This window comes from Buceros rhinoceros, unplaced genomic scaffold (assembly GCF_000710305.1).
Source record: "Buceros rhinoceros silvestris isolate BGI_N320 unplaced genomic scaffold, ASM71030v1 scaffold17832, whole genome shotgun sequence".
NCBI lineage: Eukaryota > Metazoa > Chordata > Aves > Bucerotiformes > Bucerotidae > Buceros > Buceros rhinoceros.
The window spans coordinates 35690-57416 of NW_010398497.1; the positions used below are offsets into that span (position 1 = coordinate 35690).

At 37.6% G+C, this 21727-nt stretch overlaps 1 protein-coding gene across 1 annotated transcript in view; it reads right to left on the reverse strand.

The window, feature by feature from the left end:
- TTC26 (tetratricopeptide repeat domain 26) overlaps window positions 1–21727 on the reverse strand; it is a 51063-nt gene that overhangs the window by 22446 nt on the left and 6890 nt on the right. The window contains exons 3-11 of the mRNA XM_010131136.1: window positions 21229–21343; window positions 13663–13712; window positions 11907–12052; window positions 10447–10618; window positions 9985–10059; window positions 8651–8753; window positions 3857–3912; window positions 2003–2056; window positions 1590–1653 (exon numbers count right to left, since the gene is read on the reverse strand). Coding sequence (XP_010129438.1) covers window positions 1590–1653; window positions 2003–2056; window positions 3857–3912; window positions 8651–8753; window positions 9985–10059; window positions 10447–10618; window positions 11907–12052; window positions 13663–13712; window positions 21229–21343 — 835 coding nt within the window. The remainder of the gene's footprint in view (window positions 1–1589; window positions 1654–2002; window positions 2057–3856; window positions 3913–8650; window positions 8754–9984; window positions 10060–10446; window positions 10619–11906; window positions 12053–13662; window positions 13713–21228; window positions 21344–21727) is intronic.

The window sequence follows — 21727 nt, forward strand, 5'->3', positions numbered from 1 at the left end:
CTTCCATATGTAAGCTTTCTGCCACAAGTTAGTAAAAAGATGACAAAGCAGTTTTTACATGGAAGTATCAAGAGTGTAAGATGCTTGCAGTACTGATGTTTCCATTTACCTTTAACTGGAACCAATCCTTCCCTTAGGTTCATTTTTTTTTATTAATCCACCTTCCTAATCAAACTACATTTCTGTTTCCCCTCTTGTTTTCCTCTGAACCATTCCTCAAGTCTCAGGCTCTCTATCTCGTTTTGCTTAAGAGTTTAAAAATATTTCAAGGTAAAATTAAGAATTTTAGCTTCCTAACACTTTCAGTTTTGGTTCTGGGCTGTATTTTCACATCTTTTCAGGATACCTTTTCTCAGACTATCTCTGTATTATTTTTATCCATGTATGCTCTCGTCACTCATCACATGTGCATGACCATTATGGGCATTAGGTGGTCTACTACCACTGTATCAGACACCTTGTGAATTTACTGGCATCACAAAGCCAGCTAGCTATATGCCCACTAACGGAGTCCTCCACTGTGTAATGATGCTTCTTTCTGTTAGCTGCATCCCAACTGCAAAGGCATAGCCTCAATGTGAAAGAAATGTGTTAGGGAAACCTCATCTGCAGAATCACTTCCAGTCTTCCAGTGTGAAGCTCTCTGCTGCACGACCTCAACAGTACAAGGGCTGCAAGCGGAACAGAATGGCTCAGCAGTATTTCTGAAAGTTTCATCAGTGCTGCTGCTCTGTCTTCTGAGCAACTCATCTTCAGTCGCCATGGACACAGGAGACAGCGTTCTGTCTCTGAGGACCATGAGCTGTCTGCATAAGTTACATGCATAAGTTACTCACCTAAAGAAATAGTCTCAGTGACAGTGCCTACAAAGGAAACTGGGAAACCCCATTTTGGCTGAATTTGTGTGCTTCAACTACTGGCTTTTTCAATCTGGGATTTTTGGTTTTACTTTGGCAAGGGAAAGGGAAGACAAGGTCTTGTTTTGGTCTATTATTGAATAAGTAGAAGTAAACACTGAAAATATGATGATTTTTTTTGGAGGGGGGTTATGGTTTTTTTTTTTTTCCGGTGCATCCACAGATTTAATCCCCAAGCCTCCATTTCTCTCTGCAGCCAAATTCCTCTTTATGCTTTTATCACCCTCAGGATCCAGGGCACACTCCATGTTAGGACTCTACGTACTCAACAGGTTTTCATTAACAGTCCAAGATTTGTACCTGCGAGTGTCTGTATGTGTGACGTTTCAGTTACATGCTTCATCTAATTAGGCTGTTGTCTTCTGTTTCTATAATGGCGATTATTAGTCAAAGGCAAGCTGTCACAGCATCTATCAGTGAAGACTAGCAGTTGCAGTATAGCCTCTTTTCCAGCCAAACTCATATAGCAAGGTTTGCAATCAATTCAGTCTTCTAATTTAAACTTAAAATTCGTGTTAGACTGTAAATTAGGCTTTTCATTACTCATACTACAGCAACGAAATGCCTAGCAATAGTCATGCTAACAGTCAGCAGTTAGACGAAGATATGATGGTATATATTTGGGTATTGAAAGAAGGATTATATAATGGAGATAAAACGTTTCAAACATACCACATTCACTGGTTGATTCGCCCACCAACTGGAAGAACTGCTGAGCAATTTTCAGATGATCTCTCTGGGGGAGGAAAATAAAATCCACAATGAGTTCCAGAGTTGATGCTACAATACACAGTGAAATTATGCTCTGACAAACAGGCGGAACAAGAACACTATAAAAAGCAAACAGGTTTTCTGAAAGCAGGACAAAGAAGTCAAATTCAGCTTCATTTATTATCAGGACCAGCAACAGAGATTTGCATTTCACTTATTCTGGACTGAGTACTGTATGTAAGAAGATTAAGAGACTCAGAGATCCTGCCATCTAAATGAGATATGACTGTCTCTTTCCTCCCATTCCAGTTCCTACAAATCTGTTCACATGCTACTGTTGGGAGAAGCTGGAGAACCTCACGGGCTTCACTCACTGAGCCCACTTCTTGTCCAAGTGCTGCATTTACCACTCCTTTGAGGATATACTCCTGAAAAAAAAAAAAAAGTAAAAAGGATCAGAGAAGACAAGGTGAAGATTTCAAGAACCTACGTGTACATTATTTTCCTCCTAAACCCCACTCTATCTCAATTCACTTTAATAGGCAGCTGGTTACTATGACACTATGATAGTGCTTCAGCACAGTAGTGCAAAGTTACACCTGCCCCCCCCAATACATTCTATTTGGTTGCTAGTCACTTCTACTAAATACAAGGGATGCAAAGGGGTATTTGCTTTCTGACAAGTCTTATGCTCAAAGACGATGCACCGTAAGGAACACCATAACATACTATCATGCCCTCTTCACCATCATTTGAACAATAATCAAGTGCAATATTCTTATATTAATGCACAGATCTCACTTCAAGTATGCAGAGCCATAACCACCATGCATTTGTTCCAAAATGCATAGCATTTCTCATCGGGGCAAAAATGTCAAGAGGTTTGTGCTCTGTGGTCATGTTACCCTACTGGGATCAGGAATAGGAGTAGAGCGCCCTGTAATTTCTGCTACGAGACACAACTACAGTTAATTCTTCTCTGAGCAAAATTTTCTCAGCATATAACAGACTCACATATCTTATTCAAATCTTGTAATTAAGAGTGATAGTTATAGTCCTCTTAGTCCTACTCTTATAGACCTCTTACAGTCCTCCTGGTAATCCTGATAAACCTGGACAGCCCTATCACAGGTGTAAACAGAGAAAGAGACATCTATACAAAGCAACAACAGAGAGCAAGGAAACAATCTGGAAGTACTACCTAGCACGGTAAGTAATCATTTTAGCATGCCAACTCTTTACAGATGCCAAATTACTATCTTATAGACATCATGACAAAGCAGAAAATTGAGAAGAACTGGAGGAGGAGACACAAGTTTTGCAAGTGTTAGTAAGGAGTTCCTTCCACATGTAAGTGAGAAAAATGGGAAAAGCACAAAGATTCTCATTTCAAAATGTGATCAAGAATGGTATTGTGTTATTTATATTAGGCATGTATATAGGGAAAACGAAAGCTAAAGGACAAATAGCTGCAGAAAACTGTTCAAGTAAGTCTTGCTATACTGAAAAATGCTAGAAGTGAAATGCAACAGGAGAAGACACTCCTCAGCACAGAATCACCAGATCTGTGTTCTTGAGGTTTTCCTTTTCTCCTCCTCCATCAAATCCTGACACAGACTCATGAAAGGTCTCTTTCATGCCCAGCTACATGACCTTTGGAAAATAAACTGCAAAGAGGAATAAATCAGAGACTAAAGATGTTGGAACAGCCACAAAAGAAAATTACAGTAGCAGCCAAGGAACAGTGCAGTTTTCACTCGCTGCAGTCAAAGTGAGATAGGATTAGAAAAGACCTATTATTTAAACTGTTTAATCTAACCTAGTTCTTTTCTGTTGAAATGGCTTCAGGACATTGAGCATCTGAGCTAGCAGGTCTGAGGGATGGTAATCATCATCAGGGCAGAAGTAACAAGTAGCTGTAGTTGGAAGAGGGCTTTTATCTATGCACTAATGGTCAGCTCCCCATAATCAAGTCTGCACAAAACAGTGGTATTCTTAGCTGACCCCAGGTGGTACAATAATAAACATCTTAAGTACTCAGATACGCACATATATAATACTTTATGCACGCACATTACGCCTATTGTTGATAAAAGGATGGAAAACACAAGAGTTTTAAGAGTGGGAATGGGGCAAGCTGTCCTCAGGATACCAGTTTTGTATATGACAGATTTCATATCAATTTATAACCTCAGTCTTTATGTACCATGACACCAGTTTCCAATTACCTGAGGAGCTGTAGGTTCCAGGTCCTTAATCAGGTTATAAGCCTCCTGCACATCATCTGAAATACCAAATGTTAGAATGCATGACAACCCATAGCACCCATTAGAACAAGTCACTCATCCTCTACAACATTTATCAATAGTCATAGACGAAGAAATAGAGAATTTAGACAGGGGGAGAAAGGTAACTATAAATCATTGTGAATTTATATCACAATGGTGATGGTTTTCTAGACCTCAAATAACAAACATGGAGTGAGTAATAGCTTCTTTATTACTACAATTTTCCTAGTAGAGATGACTTGGCCCCCTTGTTCATAATCCAGTGGCTGCCTTCCCAGCAGTACAAGGTCAAGATAATAAATCCATCATCATCCTATCTTTTCTTATATTTATTTATCCCTCAAGGAGGATAGGGTAACATGATTCTGAACAGGAACTTCATCTTTTCCTTATCAATATTTCAAAATCTGTTCAGCAGCTCCTACCTGATCCTAATTCTAATAAGCAAAAAGCACTACTAGTATAGAAGTTTAATTCAATAAAGTTTTAATTCAGTAAAGTTTTAATTCAATAAACAACTTCCTTCCCACCCAAGCAATAAGTAAACTGAAAAGATCCTAAACTTCATCTAAATAAAAAAAAGCATTATGGTCAGCTTCATAAGCCAATCTAGAGAAAATGCCCATTTTACTGGCAAAATTTTGTCAATACAATATTTTACTAGTTGCCTGTAAGAAAAAGCCCTATCACACAAAACTTTTTTTTGCTAGTACGTACCTTCCATACACTGGGAACAGTACTCCAGGGTCACTTACGGCAATACACATTGAAGCTGCCAGCCTCCCATTCAGCCCCTCTGCATTCCTACCAATTCCCTTGAGCTGTCACATAAGTAAGGCATAGTAAGGCAGCATCACATACTAGACCAGCCAAAGGTTCTAACTTGTTTTCCTTTTTTTTTTAATAGAAATAGGTTTTTTGTTATTTTTGGCTAACTCAGCTCATCACCACCACAAAAATGACAGCAGCCCTTATTTTTGTCAGTGTAGACAACCAACATAGAACTGTGCTCTTCAGACTATAGCAAAGCTCACTGAAGCAGATTACTACTAGAAACCTGGCTCCAAATCTTGCTAAAAGTCACTGCCTTAAAGATTTGAAAAAACTCGGATGCATGTTTGTGCTTCAGTCACTCCAGTTCAGAGCATGTCTTAACATAAGCCTACCTTTATCACAGACCTCGTAAATTTTGGAGAGACAGCTGTAATCATTAGCAGTAATGTTTTCTCACCTTCTTACCTGATGCTGCTACACTAGCAAGACTTAAAATGCAGCTTTAGCTAACTAGGAAAGAGGTTTTAATCCTAATTCCCCTTGGCCTTCTTTGTCAGTATGCAAGTCATTTGTACACCACAGTGAAGAGCAGAACCTAACTAATGCAAATTACTGCAGGATTGACAGCACGAGTAAACAAGACTGATTTTTAAGTGATGCAGAAGATACACTTTGCTTCTGTATAAGTAGAATTTAATTAAAAACATATATTATTATTGTTAACAATATTATTGGGCAAGACAACTGGTAATAATACTTAGAGTAATTGGTAATAATCACATATAGTAATATTGGCAACAATAACACTGGACAGAAGGGTGGCTGGGAACAGCAGGCATAGATTTACCTGTGCCAAAGCATACTGACAAACCCTATGTATGACTGGCTCTATGGATACGAGGGTAGCAGTGGATGCTGCATACCTTGGCTTTAGCGAGGTCTTTGACATGGTCTGTTACACCTTTCTCATACCAAACCTGAGAGATAGTACGAGCTAAGTAAGATGATAATGGGATGGAAAACTGGCCGGACCAAAGGATTGTGATCAGTTGTACAAAATTCAACTAGGCTCATTACTAATTGAATCCCCCAGGGAGTGACATTTTTCAATGTCTTATCTTAACAACCCAGATGATAGGATAGAGACTCCTCTCAGCAAGTTGGCAGATGAAAAAACAATGGGGAAAAAATTCCCAGCTATTGAGAAGAAGCTCAACAGGCTGGAAAAAAAATGGTCTGAAAGAACTCTCACGAAGTTCAGTGGAGGCAAAATGCAAGTCCTGCATCGTGCTTGGTTTAAAACAATCTTAAGCACTAAGACAGGCAGGGGGCTGACTTAGGGGGCAACCCGGGGGGCCTGACAGACATTGCACCTTTGCAGCACAGGAGGTCAACTGCACGCTGGATTGTATTAACAAGAACATAGCTATCAGGGCAAGGGAAGGGATTCTTCTCTAATTGGCACTTGTGAGATTGCACCTGGAGTACTATGTCCAGTTTTGGGATGCCTCAGTCGAGACAGGCATCGAATTACTGGAGTGAGCCCACCCAAGGGCTCCCAAGACAGGTAGGGGGCTGAGGAGAGACTGAGAGAACTGCATTTTCGTAGCTGTCAGAGGAGAAGGCTCAAGGGAGATCTAACTAATTTGGAGAAGATGGAGACAGATTCCATAGGGTGAGATGAAAGGCAGTATACACAAGGTGGAAGTTCTGACTAGGTGCTTGTCTAGACAAGGCTTTAAGCCACCTGATCTAATTGGACCTGCCTTGAATAAAATGTTGTGCTGGAGATCTCCAGAGGTCCTTTCTCACTAATAATGCAATTCTCTTATTTACCTAAAACTCTATAAATTTACACAATATCAGGCTGATGATAATGTACTTTTAATAATATGCAATTATGACAATTTGAATTTACTTGAGAATGTATACCTAATTTACAACCACAATGAAATTTAAATAACCTTACATGAAATTTAAACAACCCAATTGGCATTCTCTAGTATCAAATAAAACAACATAAAGATAGAATAGCCAGATTTTGTGAAGGCTGTGATGCCTGCAGATTAGCAAAGTCAGATTAATTAGAGTTTATTGCACACTGCTAGCCACAGTAAGAATTTCTCTAACTGCTAATAGTCATCATTAGTGGAATATTCTAAAATATGTCACTGTCCGAGTTGAACTGAATTCGTAAGGCAATGTTTCAATTGCAGGTGCAGACAAAAGAAGCAGTACTAGATACAACTGAGCACCAAAGAAAATGTATTCTGACTACAAAGATTAAATCTCACCAACCTTGTCAATTACAAATCATAAAGGTATTACTTAGAGGATGAATAATTATAAGTAGTATATGAAAGTAATAAGATACATTAGACAACAAATGTTGAGATTATCTCTAAAAACTAGAGAATTTTCAAAAGGGTGGAAATGTTATGTTACCTTGTAAATACTAGTCTGTACAACAGAAATAGGAAAACCTTGACAGTATGGGAAAGGAATGAGAAAAATCTAAACTGCAAGTCCACGATCTGGGAGAGCAACAGAAGAAGACAAAACAGAAGAGAGAAGAGGAGCTAAGCTGTTCGAAGACCGGTTGAAACCTGCATAAATCACAACAAACTCTGATATCTCAGGTTTCTTTGGCAATTATCCACCGTATATGAGAGAATTCCCACGAAAATCTTAACATGCTATTTCCTCGGTGTCTGGTAGGACATGACATAGTACACAAAATGGGTCTTCTTGAGCTCAAGTCACATGCATAATAGCTATGCAAAATTAATAATCAGGTTTTAGAAACAGAATGTATATGTATGATTATTTGGGGGGAAATAATGAATATGTATGTAATCAGGTGATAGAAGCTTTGGCTGGGGCAGGACAGGGCACACATGATTGGAAGGAATGTTCCCCCGTGTGCCCGGCTCTGGAAAATAAAGAAAATGTCTGCTTCTTAATGCTACATTGGTATTAAGGAGTTTTTCTTCCAATTTTCAGTAACAGATCACATTATAAAACGCTCAGAGAGCTTTTCCAATGTAGTATGTTTATGTATGCTCAAATTCCCCCATTAACTTATTGCGATGAAAAAGAACATCGAGCCAGTGCGACTTACTTCTGCTAGCAGAATTTTTCCTGATAATTTTTCATCTTTTGGGGGAAAAAAAAGAAAAAAAGGCAAAAAAGAAAGAAAGAAAAAAGGAAAAAAGAAAAAAAGAAACAAAAAGAAAAAAGGTAGGCATAGACTCTATTTATTTAAAAAGTAAGAAGAGATATTTTTCTGCTTTCATATGCTTTTGTCATCTAAACATATTTTAAAGGTGACCTAGTTAGAAGATGACAAAGCAATCATCACATCACCTTAGATGACTACAATTAACACCTACTAATCACTCAGCCAGTCAACCCACTGTTGAATAGAGGAACACAACGGGGCTATAGGAATGGTTCTGAAACCAAATTCAGATAAAATTCAAAGGAGTTGGCCAACTAAGGAGAGAAATAAGTAGAAAATACTTTCCAACTGATTCTGGCTACCTACCTGCACTCTTTAAGTGTTGTAAAGTAGATTTGGAATGACATGTCTTGTTCATAAACTGCAGCCTTGTTGACAGACATATTTACAAAAATAGTGGCCCTTGACTTCACAGGACATAGGCCTACCATTCTCAAATATTCAGGCAGAAAAGAGGTCCTCTCACTATAGACATATATTCCTAAAGCCATCTCCTGCAACCCCAAATGTCGAACGCTCTGCTGAAGCAGAGTTATTTCACTGCACACAATTAAAGCTCTTCTCTGCAATCCATGGTAACTCTTACATCACTATTTTCCAGAGGAACAAAAAATTAAATAAATTACATTTCACTGCAAATAAAAAAAAAATAAAAGGCATTTCATTGAATAGTCAGTTGAGATCAGATGAATGAAAGAGCCAGAGGAAGGTGTATTTACCCTGCCGGAGATAGTAAATTACGAGATTCAGCCTTGCCTCAGGAATAACATCAACCAGAGGAGGCAGGACCTGCAAAGCCCCTTCTCCTCCTCGAAACACCACCTGCAGAGAAAAGCAGATATTGATAACTGCGTATCAAAATCTTGTCTATGATCTCTTAATTCAAGGAAATTAATCCTTAAATTCCTATATTAATAGTAGGAAAAGGTCAGTGGTACTGGCATTAGCATAATCCCTGCTTTAATATAACTATAGAGTGATGTGTGGCAATCTTCATTCTGAAGAATATAAAATATTCAATCCACCAGTAAAGATTAACTTATTTTAGCTTTTAGCAGCTCAAAGCAGTAATATATTATATAACAAAGATTTTAAAGAATAATATGGTATAAGACAAGAGTGAGGGGAATACACATGGAATTAGAATTTGCTTATTATGTATTCATTTGAAAAAACAGATTAACAGCTCTACATTTATTTAGAATACCACAAGATCCTAAAATGATCAGGAGCAGTCGAATCTTTATACTGCAGTTTCACATGACAGTTCCTCCAACAAGATCTAACCTACCTATTCAATAAATCACTGGCAAAAAGACCCAACATTCAAAATAAAGAATTTTAACTTACAAAAGTCCAGTTTGAAAGCAGTTTTAACTCCTGGGGGGAAAAGCGCTAGCTTGTGAATGCTCTTGAAAAAAACGACAAAGCAAGCAACTGCCCATCATTAAGTAAGAGCAATCTACTGTTACTGGTGGTTCAGCAAAGTACTAATACCACTGCAGGGAAATTTAACAGGTGATTAGTGACTCATTTACTACAGAACACACAAGTATTTTGCTTTTATCAGCATCTTTTTCCCTAGAACTCCTTGTTAAGTACTGAACTCCTTGTTTAGTACTTTTTGGATGAAGACCATTTCCCCTAATTATCTTAATTCCACTCACATTGTTGTCGTACTAAATAAGAATTCAGGCTCAGGCATTCTGACTTCTTTCTAAAGTGTTCTCATTGACTGGGCCTCAGTAAATATCTTGCAAAGGTATTCTTACAGAACATAAATTATTTTAGTATGCTTTTGGGAGTAAAAGTAACAGCATCATTATTTTCTTGACACAGTCTCAAACTGATAGGGAAGAATTCCAGGAGAAAAAAAAAATATGTTTGATGGCACATTGATTATACAGGTAGGATTTCTGGAATGATACTTATATGGCAGCAGAGATTCAATTTGGTCTGTAATTCCCAAAATATTCCATTTTATGAATCATCATCAGGAAAAGCTCTACAAATGAGCGCAGTTCATATTAAGACCAAGAAATACATCACTTACCAGATTGTGCTTAATGAGCTCCTTGCCAAACTCAAAAGACGATGATGCACTGTCCGTCAAGTTCTTGAGCTCTTCCTGGAATTACATAAGTTCCAAAACTTTAACACGAAAACAAAAAAGCACACAAACATAAATGGAGCTTCCTATAAGCCCCAAAGTGCTGGGTCACTGGAAGATTTTTGCCTTCCCACTTCTATGTGATGATTTTAGCGATTGGATAATACCTATAGACACAAAGTCAAAAGTGGACTGGGAAAACTGTAAGACCACTGTGCACACACGTGGAGAGAGAGATGGCTTAAACCCAGGGAAACTGAAATAGGTGACATTCCTAAGAGAAGGACACAATGACAAGATAAAGGCCATTATCAATATCACTGATTAAAGCAGGTAAGAAGGAAAGAAAATGCTCAGAATCTTGAACTAATATGAAGCGGAACTGAAGGGCTGTCCAACAGATACCTCAGCAGCCTTCCTGTTGTGAAGTCGGAAATTGTTACAAGCCTTAAGGTTAAGAGCAATGGTGCTGTCAGGAACTTGCTGAAGATAAACAGCTAGCACTTCCTGTGATACATCACAGTAATCCAGTTTGTAATAGCATAGGGCCACATATACATTCAGAGCCAGGTACTCCCTGCAGGAAAGAGGATTAAAGTGAATGTTTAAATCACACCAGATTGCTATGCTATAGAACATTAAAATCAACGATAAAGCTCTCACATGTTTATACATCTTTTACAAACACATCAAACCTGGTGTTTCTGAGAAATGCTTATAGCTTTTAAAACTCTTGTTTGTTGGCTAAGACTGCACAGATTCAGACCCAGATTCACATTGTTTTTTTCAATGGCAGCTACTGCAGCTTTGAAGAATTACCTACAAAACTTCTGGTTTTCAAATCTGGGAAATGGTGGCAACTTCACACTAAAGAAACGCATAGAACACGAGCACTGTATTTGACCTGAAGAGTAGTATTTTATATGCAATTCATGCAAAGACATTTAATAAGAATGTAACAGTTTGAAAATATTTTAATGACTCCTATTATCTTATACCAAGTGCAAAAAATTTCAAAAAATCCTTGCCATTACAAGCTATCAAGACAGAGGAAATACACACAGAAATAAGACAGGCATTTGTGGAAACACTAAGTAAAAGTTATGAAGGTTACTCATTTAGCTTTGAGTGATGGCTTCTGCAGGACTCAGAAGTTAAATTCTATTCTGCAAGCATTACATAATATACCTGTATACATTATGATGGACTTCTCTGAAGCATTCAAGAGGAGATATTGCCAAAATATAACTCTGCATTCTAGGACAACAGTTTCTGTTTTGTTAAACGATACTTTCTGCCACTTAAGAATTCAATTTGTCCTGTTAAATTCTGAAGTAAGAACTTGCAGAATATGATAGAAAAAACACATCAGCAGGTGTCATAGCAGAGTATATAGAAATGGAAAGAATTTCAGACTTAAAGGAATGCAAGGAACTCTCTCCATAAAAACTAAGAACTGAACCCTTCTTAGAAAGGCCAAGAGGTGAAGGAGAAGTCAATAATCACAAGCAAGGGTTACTAGACTGGCCATCAGAGGGAAAAAAGACACAGTAGGTACATAACCATACATAATTTCAGACGAAGTAAGTAATAAAATAATAATAATAAAAATCTCAGAACAAATTACATGACAATATCACTGACTGAAAGCAACAGGGAGCAGACTTCTTTTTAAACATGCATTTTTCAACAATGCTTTGCAATGAACAAAATTGAGGGGGCTGCAACTTGCGCATATTTTGTGGTGGAAAAGGGACACAGTAACTGGGGAAAATTCCTATTATCAGAAACCAAGCAACTGAATGGAATTCAAATACCAATAGTATCAGAGATACTGCAATAAGGTTTAGAGTAGAGATGCCCACCGATTATCAAGAAGAATGCGTTTGTAGATATCAATAGCTTCTTGGTAGTGGGACCGCATGTAGTGGATAGATGCCAAGCTAAGCTGATCCTCTGTAATGTCTTGCAGATTCTGGTGAGAGCTCATCAGTTTCTTTTCATCACTGAACTAAAAAGAGTGTGGCACATTCTTAGAAGAGTTCACTAAGAAAAATATTTTAATTAGCTGGATTAGTCTTGTCCTTGCTGGCAAATAGCAAGCTATTCATATTAAACATCTGGGAAAACTCTGTTACTTTAAAGCTAATTTAACTAGTGGAGAAAGCCAAACATTAAAGACGCAGACCAGTTGTAACTAGATAAATGTGAGGCTAAAACTAAGTACATATTTTCCTTCAAGGTGTGATTTAGACATGCCTTGATGGATAAGAGGGGAAAAGCTGAATTAATTATTTCACAAATTGAATTTTGCAACACAAGATTTGACTATTATTATTCAAGCCAGCAGATATTTTGCTGTTTGTAGATCCAAATCTTACTTCTTAGGGATAGCAGAAAAATGCAAGACTTGCCAACACACAAGCATTAATTTTCACAAGACTTCTTTACAGCACTAACAAATTCTCTTTCATCAGCCCCTTAAAATTTCAGTTTCTTTAAGTGGCTTATTCTTGAAAGCATTGCTGTATAGCAGTTAACACACACAAGAAGACAAAAACAAGGCACGGACTTAAACATACCCGTTATATTTATATTACAATAGTAAAGTTAAAGCTACCTAGTCTGCTCAAATAACTTATTCCAGTGTTTTGCTTTGCTGGTTCTGCTGATTTGACAGTAATTATGAATTTCTCTTACACACAAATTCTATCTTATATATTTGTTTTTCATCTGTCTGCTCCGTTTTTTTTTAAATCCTTTTCCTCCTTCTTTGAACCAGTCACAAAATCTTACTCCAGTACAAAGGCAAGAGAAGTTGCTTTACAGAACTAAAAGCAATGGACTTCACAGTTTCATACACCCCTACATTTCAAAAGACTAACTAAATGAACTAGGAATTATTCAACTTCTCTTTATCACCGACATCTGTAAGTGCCATTACAAAAATGTTTTAAGATTGTTCTCTTAACAGAGATATAAGTAAAGAGAATCTGACATCAAAACTAACATTCAGGATTTGTACTTTCTTTCAACTCCATCTCTCTAGTAGCACAAAATTACTAAGTATAAAACAGGATGGTACAAAACCAAATTTAAGGGAAAGATGCTATGTGTGGTAACTAAAATAAGCACTTAATTGGTGTTGAAATTAAAGAAAACTTCATGCTGTAAATGATATTACTTCTTGGATACTGAATGGCTTTGGAGGATCAGTAATAGCATATAGGCCATTTTGGTCAAATTGCTAAGTGTAAGACAGCTGGAAGTCAGGAAAACTTGGTACGCTTGAAAGAAGAATAGTGGCTTATACATTTCTGGTTCTATTCAAGTTCCAGGTTCCTCATGATGAAAAATACCATGAGGTTCCTGTTGCATGACTTATGTGAAGCGCATTGGTAAGACTTTCCTTAGATACGTGCTGAGGACATCTCTTCTGAGATCATGTTTTCACACTTGCTTTCTCCTCCACATTTTAATACAGTACGGTGGTTATGGAAAACGTTTGTTCTCCTGCTACCACAGACATGTTAATTATTCTGCTAGGTTGCCAGCATAAATTACACATTATCAAACTGAAAAGAAAACAAACAAAGTATGAGTGAAGAAAAGACATCATACCTTATGTGCCAGGTGAAAGAGTAATCGGTTCTGGAGACGACTCTTAGGTGCTGAAAGGAAAATTCAGTAAGTATAGCTGCTGTCTCTTTTTTTTATTATTTTTAACTCTCTGTCTCAATAGACATGCATGCTCCCATATTCTTTCATTAACTAGTCCAAGTACAGTTCTTCACTGACACAGCCTTTACAGGTCATGGTCCAGGTCAGTTTTAGAGCAGTTTAAAGGTCGTCCTGCTTCCTATCTTCATTCCCTGACCATCGCTTTTGAAATCACTGTTGAAAGCAACTTTTCATTGGGCCTCTGTCCTCCACGAGCCTTAAGACTTTTATGAATTGCCTTATCATTTCCCTGCAGGGCCTTTTGGATAATTCTGATTTTGTGACACAAAGCACAGCATCTTTTACAAAAAATAAAAAGTAGCAACAGATATAAACCCATAATCAAGGCTCCTGCGATGTGTCACATTAGAAGTTGTAATCCATCATTCTAGGAATTTTGAGAGCTTCCAGTGTATTGCAAAACCCGTTGCTGCTACCATTTTGTTATGCACACACATTATATTATACTTAGTACTAGTATTTCTTCTGTCCATAGGAACAAAAGGAACATGAAATAACCCTGCAGTCTCAGCAGATAAGATTCAAACTAAGATATGGTGAGAGCTTTAAGGGAGACATCTCCTTTCTAGAGATATCAAAGTTCATGAAATCTCTTGCTCTAGCAGGATTAGTAATTCCATTTAACTCACTCCATATGACACAAATTTTTAACTGTAGAGCTTTCAGTCACTTGAGAGAGCCTTATGCTTCATGGAGAGTGACAAAGGTCCTTCGTCCAACAGAGCTATTAATTTCCTGTACAAGCAATCTTCCAAAAAGCCTTCCCTTGTTTCCTGTATTTTCTTTAGCCTACTCAGTTAATGAGCACTCTCATTCTTGCTCAGACCAACCAGCTGGCAGCCTATGTTACACAGAAAGGATGTACATGGAATCTTTACGAAAAGCAGAATTACTTACTGTGTTTATGAGACCACAGAAGTGCAGAGTTAGCAAAGCAGTGGCCCGTAACAAGGCTGTAATTCTTCTGACATCCTAAACCATGAAAGAGGGCTCAAACCACCAAAGCTTCTTCCCTCCCCTGCACCAAGATGGAATTTTTTAGTACTAAAAGTTAGATTTTTTTAAAAAAAAGCAATTTAGGAAGAGATGTCCAGGCTTCTTCCTCTTTCTCCTCATCGTAAGTATTTTGTAACAGTGGACAATGCCAAAACCCAGGCCATTCTCATCAGGTTGGAAGTGTAAGGCCTTCTGATAGGTACAGCAATTATTTCTCCTTTTCCTCCTTCCCAAGCTGTGTTATTTAACCATGTTCCCAGAAAAAAGGCCAGTGAATTGTATCTCTCAAGAACTGCTAGAACAGAGAAGTCTGAAAAAGCAAAGGCAGTACGAGAGTGTGTTCTCACAAAACCACAACATCTTGCGAGGTGTAACTAACAGAGCATCAAGTTGCTAAGAAGCTAAATGGTCTTGAGTCTATCCTATGTTTTTCTGACATACAATTAATATTGTATAAACAGCAGCAGTAGTATAACTGACATGATAGAACATTCTAGAGATTACTTAATCCATTGAGTTAGAAAGTTAAGAGTACTTCAATTTAAATGCTTGTTCTTCAAAATGTTGTCACCAATGGTACTGTGGTAACTCCATGTGCCCCAGCATTAATTGATAGGTTTTAATATCAAAGTTTAGAAGGGTTGCACATGGACCCCACATGTGCTTTTGTGTGAAACTTAAACCATCCACAACCACCCTTCGCAATTCAAAACATTTGGTCATCAAAGACTCAAAAAAATGCAAGCAGAACAGATTGTGGGGTTTACACTGAAAATAACATACTGTATAATCCTGTATAATCACAGTACTATGGGTAAAGACACCAATGTTCCTTTTTTGAGTAGGTTTTGGTTGGGTTTTTTTTTTTTGAGTGCATTTTAGCATTAATTTCATTGCGAAAATTGTGACTTGCAAGCAATACTCCCTCAAGAATCTAAACCAACAAATTCTTGTTTCACTGGTCAGCCAATGACTGCAGTGCTGCCCTCACAAACCTGGCATCTGATCTGACATAAAAAATATTATTTACTTCCTGGCAAAAGCTGGAGGGTTAGTCCATATTATTCTACACCTAAAAACAGTCAAAAGATGAAACCTGAATTCTGATGGTGCACATGGATATATGGAGGGAGAAAAAAATGTCCTGCTTCATAAGATATTACATGATACTATTAATTTTAGATTCTTTAAAATAAGACAATGTCAGCCAGAGGAGGAGGGACAAAACCCCCCCAAATACAGTCCTGTTGATATAGTAAGCAGAACCATGGAAACATTCAATATCACCAGTTACTTTTCTCTCACTGTCAAATGTGTTTTTTGAGGAGGACAAGGAAACGTATGAAGGAGGCAAGATTAGTTTCCAGAAAGAATATGGTTATGAATATTGGATAAAGCTGGTGTCAATCACTGGAGCAGGAAGTGATACAGCTGCCTCATCAGAGATAATGATTTTTAAGGGACGTTAGGCTTCTTCTTTTATTACTCTCTGCTGCTACGTAATTTCATTGTCACTGATCTGTTAATGACACAAGGAAGTACAATATTCTTTTCCTGTCCTACTTTTTCAAGAAGATGACTGTACTTTTTTTTTTTTTAAGCAGTACTAAGCAGTCTAGGGATCATAATGAACATGATGACAATGCTGCTAGGCAACAGATTGGACCCTGCTCCAGGTGTAGTTTTGGCCTTGTGCTGAACACATCACTGAGGTAGCTGAATAGAATATATTTCTTTCTGGCTAGGAAACTCACCGATATTTCTACGCTAGAATTTTTGCAATGATCAGTGCTGATATTCCAGGCACTGAAGTAATAATTTACATTGATCTTCAAAGTGTTCTTCATATTTTTATGTGCCAACACTGAACAGGCACCTAGTGAAGTATTTGTTAAAATAATAAACACCTACAATAAGAGTGAAGACAGTTATCTTCATTAATTATTAGACAAAAAGCTAAACTCACTAGAAATGGCAGCTTGGACTCTTACTGGGTTCCATATTGCTGCCATGGGCAGTAAGGAGATGATGAAATACAGACATGGAAAATCTGGCACTTGTTCCCTCTTATAAGAGTACAAGGCAGTGCTGGTGTTGCATCCAGCATTAACAAATCCCATCTAGCAAACATAATGCATATGCTATAGCAGCACTTCACACATTAACAGACGCAGCACACATCTTAAACGCACTTGGCAGGAGCTGGCAGGAATGGAACAGTGCTGAGAAGGTTCCAGCTTGACAGCACAGAAAATATGACCAGAGGAAGCCTTGTTCTCCTGTTCCTGAGAAATAAGGCCCTGCTTACCTGAGTACAGTAGCTGAATGAAGCCCTCTGTGCCTCAGAACCACAGTCTCACTGGTGAAGGGAAAATGTAAGGGTATGGGGGAAAATGCTCAGAAAAAACATGGTCCAACAGTGAGGTTCACATTTACACATACCTGAAGAGCTCAACTGTCTAGAATTTTCTTGAATGACATTTACAGAGGACATTCACTGAAATTTTCCCATTTCCAACATACTTAAAAGCCAGTTCAACTACGTTCAGTTACTTGCAATATATACGCATTTAATTTCAGTCATGCCTAAGTACAGCAAGTTAAATATCACCGAAGCAAAAAACTATCAATGATTCCTGTTCTGTAGCTTCCACTATATTTTAAAAAGCAAACCAAGAAAATAAGTTTGTAGTTTTTAAAGTTTAAATATGTATAAACTGGTATTTTTACTTCTGTACTTTGAAAATTCCATTTATCAAGTCTGCTGGTTCAAAACCACAGTTAAAATGCAATGAAAATGAACTACTGTTCTCAAAAAATACAGTACAAGCAGAAAGATGATTTTGTGCGTAGGTAGCATGCAGTCTAAAGAAAAAGAAAACCCAGCAATTTTTCCATGCCCGCTTGTAACTGCACATTTTCACTGGTGACAACTGTCTGACACCTGGTAAACATTAGTACATGCATAAGCAATACTGGTTTGGAAAATGTCATTGTTCTTACTAACCCATCTCTGTTCTGCTTTTGTACAGTATTGCTCCTTCTAGTATGGGCTGTGAAATGAGAAGTATCTCCGTTCAGTTAAACCACAGTAAGATCTGATGAATGCAGAGTTGTGAGGAAACAGTTGAAGAGCTTTGCCCATCAAAAATTAAGAGAGATCAAAAAAACCCCCAAAACCCCAAACAGCAAACTTTAATGCCTGCAACAGTTCAGCAACACAACCCTGCCTCTGCATGAATCTTAAATTTAGTTGTAAAATTCCATTTATCCTAAAAAGACTGCTTTTCGTAACAGATTTAACTGCAGCCCTATTTACATGCACATTTTGTGGTGTAAAAGAACATTGTTCTTGTGTTCTTCTTAATGCAGAGCTAGCCAGTGTCTTCTGAGAGCACTATGCAGGCTTCTAAACACTAGGATCAGTTGACAGGATCGCCATGCAAGTGTGCCAGGCTGAGTTTCTGGTCCTTGTCCTTTGCAAGGCACAGGAACTGGGAATGCAACATAAGATTATGTTGAATTTATTATTATTAATTAAACCACGATGAAGACTTCTAGCCTCATTCTCCCTAGACCAGCTAGCACACAGCATGGAAAACATGTTCAGCCAATGTATGAGAGCACAGATGCAAAAGGAGTAAACAAAGCATCACTTGGCAGCTTCACTGTGGGGTGACTGTGAAACAACAGTAGCTGACTTGTAACTATACCTTCAGTTCTGATCCAGGAACATTAGTAACTGTAATATAAGGGGACAGCTGGGAAAAAAGGAGAAGCCAGAAATATCTGAAAGGAATTTGGAAAAAAGCCTAGAAGAGATATAAAGTACAACTGTAATGAAAAACCTTCAAAGAAGGATTTTTCTTTATTGCCTTTTTGCTCTACTACTTAGGTTATATTTGCAGTAAGTCTGGTTTATATGACTTTTGATATACAGATTTATTCTTTCCTGAGAAAATGTACCATGAATTTTTAACTAAGCAACAACAAGCTAAGGGAACACTTCACATCTATTATAAAATAAACGTAAAACCTTGTTATAAGGGATTGTGAACTATGTATCTTGTATGAAATGCAATAATTACCTCATGGTTTTTAATGCTAATTTCCTAATTTTTAAGTATCCTGCATATTTTTCTTCAGAGAGTTAACAATAATTTTTTTGAGCAACAGCAACAGTACATGTCAAGAAGGAACTTCTTTTTGATTTCTAGATATTTACATGTTTGTGTGGAAAACCTATTCCAGAAAGCTAGCTGACATTTATGTTCCCTTTCACACAGAGATTCCATCACTGTAGAAACTTAGAGTTATATCAGAAAATAAATTATTTCTCCTTCATTTGTTTTAGCATTATGCTACTTTCAGGGGCTTAGCATAACTGCAGCGATAAACAGCAAGCAGTATGCAAATATTCAGGCAGAATAATCCCAAAATAGCAAGGCTAAGCAGCCCAATACTAACACTACATATAATTTTTTTCAGCAGTATTAAAGACAGTACTGGATAAATGGTGTTCTAGAGACTTCACCTGTTGTGTCTACACCCAATGAAACATTTTGCTTCCTCAGGATTTTGCAAAACCATTGAAGAGATCATAAGACACTATGGCCTCACATGTCAATAATATATTGTTAATAGCCATCACTGATGCAATACTAAGATGTTAAATAAACCAAACAGAAGATCTGTCTTGAGCAAAAATAAAATGGTTCAACCTCAGTGTAAGAAAGACTGAAGTGATGGTAGTGGAAAAGGGAATATATAACTCTTGGAAGCCTTCAGTGGAGAAAGGACTAGTGTCATGAATCTTCAGCTGTGACTGCCTCCCCACCAGGCTTAAGCAGCCAGAAATCATTAGTATCACAGTACTCACGAGAAAGGTTTAGCACCTCACTAAAGGCATGTTGTCCTTCTTAAACCATTACATAAAATCAGGAACTGATATCACTAGTGTGAGCATCACTCATTCTCTGTTCCCTCCCTCAGCTACACTTTCTGTGTCTTGCACTCCTTTCTTTATATCCCTGCCCCTTCCTCCAGCGCCCGAATGCTACTAACCACACCCCCTGCCCTGCCACTCACCACGCTACTACAAACTGAAAAAATTAACCTTCTCTCACTTCCAGCTCACAATTAATAAAGGTGCATGCCCAGCTGTGTATCTGTCATCTCTAGAACAGATTACTGTAATTCACATGATGTGAAGCTGAGGACAACAACTCTAACTGGTACAGGGTGTGGCCACTCGCTTCCCCCATGGTCTAGGTCACAGTGACACCTCAAGCTCTATTGCCCAATTATTTTTAGATTCCAGTACAAGTCCTAGACTGTAATCTCCAAAGTTCAGATTTGTGATACGTTAAGGATTAAAGCATTATCTGTGAATACTAGAAATTTAATCACAGACCTCCTCATCAAACTTTTTACAGCTGGAAACAAAACATTTCCAGTTGTGGGATTCAAGTTCAGAGGATTTTAAAGGGAGCTGAGAATCTAACTATTTCTTAAAAATACTACAAAACTGTCCTTTTTGAAGGCGCTCCTCCACAGCAGCAGAAAGTAGACAACTATCTTCTCCCCACCCTATTTTCAGCCAAAGACTAGAATACTAAAGACATAGAGAAGAGAAAACCCATACTTCAGTAAGAATTTTATCCTAAAAAGGCAAGAGTCAGAAGTTGACTGTGAACATCACTACTATTAATTCTACTTAGAAAGCACTGAGATACTATGGTTATGGGAAACAATATAAATCACTAAGATAAACAGAAAGTGATGAGTAACAAAATTAAACTGCAGAAACATTTTTAGGCAGTAAAAATTGCCCTGGAATCTAATTTTCATTCCTTTTCTTTAAATGATCCCATGCACTTCCAGAGTAAAGCAGGACTGTAACAATGTGAGTGCAGTGAATTCCACACCTTGAAGAATCAGACACCTAACATCTGACTTATAAGGCAAGAAGACCACCTACTAAGTCACTCAAACTATGTAAACAGAGCTCTTGTTCACATGAGGAAGAATGCTGAACTCTCTCACGTGCTTATTTTTTGATAATTTCACCAGCCTAATTCACTTCATCTGCACTGGCTCGGAGACACAGAATCAGTCAAAAGAAAACCAACTTTTTGTTGCTGGTCAGCCTATGCCAGGTTTTGTATTTATAAAGTAATAAGATAAATTATTTTCTAGATGCTTCTTTCAGTTCCAGGTGCTCCACCTACCCAAGGTATTCTTAGGAAGTAAACTGCATCACAACTCTCCTGTTAAATGAAAAAACAAACAAACATAACAAACCACTCCCCCAAAAAACCCAGACCCAAAAAACTTTGCTCAAAAGTATTCTTTATACCTATGGAAAAAAGCATTGAACATTTCCTCTGGAAATCACTTTAAGAATTCAAGTCAACAAGTAGTCCTTTCCATCAAAGACGTACATCTCACCTTTCAAGGCTGCTTGTTCAGCTTGCGTATACATCCCCAGAAAGAAGTACGTACAGGCAAGGTTCACCCAAACATCTGGATTGCAAGCTGGTTGTTTGGTTAAGGTCTCATATTCCTATAACAGAAGAGAGGTTGATTTTTAAAAAATTCATAATAGCACAGACCTCTATTAAATACCACTCTTTCTTCCACCTTTTACAACATACCATTAAATTATTGAGATTGGACGGCTTATTCTCAAGTTCATTGCAGTTCTTACAACAGAACTATTACATTTTAACCTAGGATATGTCCCTAGCGTATTTTTATATGTCTGTTCAATAGAATGGACAACAGGGACAAACAGCACTATAGATCTTCACTGTAGGAGCACGAGTTCTGTCAACATGGGAGTTATAAATATATATAAAATTCTATGATTGTATATTATTATAAACGTATATTATTTGTATTTATAGAAGATATATTAAAGTTAAAAAGGCATGAACACAACCAACTT